At 41.7% G+C, this 2,959-nt stretch overlaps 1 protein-coding gene across 1 annotated transcript; it reads right to left on the reverse strand.

Annotated features, from left to right (window-relative positions):
• Nucleotides 1-271: 271 nt before the first annotated feature.
• On the reverse strand, nt 272-2,681 carry LOC136546827 (autophagy-related protein 8A). Its single transcript, XM_066538800.1, has 6 exons — nt 2,524-2,681; nt 2,337-2,380; nt 1,146-1,201; nt 1,013-1,065; nt 645-763; nt 272-557 (listed from the first exon to the last, which is right to left on the reverse strand). The coding sequence occupies exons 2-6, from the start codon at nt 2,371-2,373 to the stop codon at nt 463-465; spliced, it is 360 nt and encodes a 119-aa protein (XP_066394897.1). The 5' UTR covers nt 2,374-2,380; nt 2,524-2,681; the 3' UTR covers nt 272-462.
• Between the last annotated feature and the right edge of the window lie 278 nt (nt 2,682-2,959).

The following is a 2,959-nucleotide window of genomic DNA, read 5'->3' on the forward strand; positions in this document are numbered from 1 at the left end:
GTTAGCCCAAACTCAAGATACTTCAACTAAATATTGTGCTAGAATTACCTTCTTTTCTAGACAAAAGGGAGTATACAGTATAACTTAAATAGTAAGCCACCAAAATCAAAATGACAGGCACACTTTGTCTAGTAATGGGAATCTATCGGTTCAATCAAGAAAAATATAGCATTGGCTTGGCCGTCAGCAGATTGCAGCTTAAAACAAACACAACGAACACAGATAACACCAATCACACATCAGATGAGACCCAACCTCAAGTGACGTAATATAGTGGAATAAGCAAATGTTTCATTACTGAAGGAATTCAGTATCACAGGAGAAATCCAAACACTTGAAAGCTAAGGACACATTGAAGCCATTGAAGCAATCCGGCAGCAGCATACTAGAGACTGAGGTATGTACACAGGTTTACGATAGCAGCAGCCTGCTAGTTTATTTAAAGTGGCAGGGGCGGTTGCTCTAGGCAGAGCCGAAGGTGTTCTCGCCACTGTAGGTCATGTAGAGGAAGCCATCCTCGTCCTTGTTCTCTTCGTAGATCGCAGACATCAAAGAGGCTGCCACAAGAGAGTATTTAAAAATGAGAACATAACAATGAAGGAGCAGCAACGATGAATGGATAGCGATGTTTGTTCAATTTATACCAGTCGGTGGCAAGGTGTTCTTCACAAAGACAAAGATGGCCTTCTCTGGGCTCAGCTTGATCCTCTTCCTCACCACATAGACAAACTGGCCAACAGTGAGATCAGCAGGGACAAGGTACCTGTAGGTGTTAACAAAATATGGATCAATGTTAATGAAAATAGTTAAGACCCAGAGAGCAACAAATAGATGGATTAGTCATGTTTTGAAGAACCCAATCAAGAAGATATGGAAAAACACAGGCTCGCTTCACCATGGTATGTCATCTGAATATGACCAGCATGCAGATTATGGTTGCACACAACGAGATTTCAAGCAAACATAGCAAAAACTACCAGCAGAAAATAAGAATATCTAGATGACAAATTACTTCTTCTTATCAATCTCAGGGACATCAGTCTTGCCAGCTTTCTCAACAATCACCTGAAAACATTGATGACAAAATCAGCAACCAAGCATGCATGCATAAAAAATGCATGGAAAAATTGCTGAACATATCTTACAGGAATTCTGTCGGGGTACTTATCCCTGATCCTGGCAGATTCAGCCTGCCTTTTTTCTGTAGTAGTAAATAAGGTTCAGAACTCTAGTTAAGAAAAGGGGAAGATATTGCACAAAAAAAGGTGAGAACAAATTGAGGCCAACACACACAGCTTGACTATAATCAACTACGTGTACAAATAGGACCAGAAGTATGCAATGAATTCTTCCAGGTTAGCAGTAAATAGACCAAGCACAGTGTGGTAGCCATATGTTGAAAACCAGTACATTCAATCCAAGAACCAATGCAAGTAAACTAGAATCAAAAGAAAAAGTAGACCATGTATTATAAATATAACCTAAATTAGTCATGCAAATCAAATGCCAAAACATGAAGATGATACCATCTGCAATCACATGGAAGTACAAACAAACTAATATAACGGCCTTGCTCACTAATAATTCTTCCCAAAAAGATTATTGTTCAGAGAAAGAACAGATGCACAAGAGCTATACAGCACAACAGTACTTTTAAAAACAAAACTAAAGGTACCAGTTTGATCCAAATTACATAGTTGTTGGAACATATAAAATAGATGAATGGAGAGCTATGCAAACTTCTTTAAAAAGAAAAGAGAGAACACTCTGCTCAAAGGTTTACAAATTACAACATAATAAATGATAACACAAACTGAATTACGGCAGAATTCAAATCAACTTGATGGTCTGTCCCTACCAGGTCCACATAGAAACAGGTTTATGAAAGATCAAAATTGTGTTAGAACAGAACACATAGAAGCAGAGTAACATAAACCATAGTATCTGCATTACATAATTCAATTCAGGCATGGGTTGGCACACATAACATCTAAAACCACAACCCATACTCTTAGGAAAGCAACACGGACAAGACACAAACCCTTAATACAAAAAAAAAAAAAAAAAAACATCATAACAATTATCCACATGCCTCTTGAGAGAAACCCCCAACTCAAGCTCCAATCAACAATGAGTTCAGTCCAATATACCACCGTGGTTGAAGTAATCCAATCTACCATAATAATGCCAGTTCAATCCAATCTACTATACCATCGACAACTTCAACCCAATCTATGAGCATCGCCACGCTTATACCAATCAACCACAGGCAAAAGGCCCAATTCCGGACCACAAAATTAACAGCGCACGAGACAAGAGAGTGGAAGCAAACCAACCCAGATCGTGCTCCATCTTGAAAGACGTCTTGGCCATCAGCAACCTGATCAAGTCAACGGCAAAGACGAAATCGGTCCAAGGATAGCATCAGCAATAAAAACTGAACTGACGAACAGGTAGTAAAACCCGCCGAATTCTCGCGAACTCCGGCAGCTATTTTGGGGAAAAATCGATGGAGGGGCTCACCGAGCGACGAGCTACGATCAGTGGAGCCGATCGGGTCTAGGGGTCGGCGAAATCGATGGGGCAAGTCAATTCGGCAGAAGCAGACGGCAGGAGAAGGGGAGCGAACTCGCGGTAGGGTTCGGTGGGGATGGCGTGTCGCCGCTATTTATTAGGGTTATTTTGATATAGGCCATTAAAATTCTTGGATCGTGGAGAAACGCTATTATAATTTACCTATTCGAAGATTTGCCATTACAATTTTATCTCTTCCGTGTTCATGCCATTTTCTAAGGCTGCTATGTACAAGGCTCACTGTTAGGCATGTGTGCCTACGGAAAGGCGTACGGACGTCAAGTCCCCGTCTCCTCCGACCGAGCCCGCTATCGCTCGCACGCAGGCCGTCGCGGATGAGCGATTGAGCGTTGTCGCTCCGCCTCCGGGCCCCACGGGCAGCCGC

This window comes from Miscanthus floridulus, chromosome 3 (assembly GCF_019320115.1).
Source record: "Miscanthus floridulus cultivar M001 chromosome 3, ASM1932011v1, whole genome shotgun sequence".
NCBI classification, from domain to species: Eukaryota; Viridiplantae; Streptophyta; class Magnoliopsida; order Poales; family Poaceae; genus Miscanthus; species Miscanthus floridulus.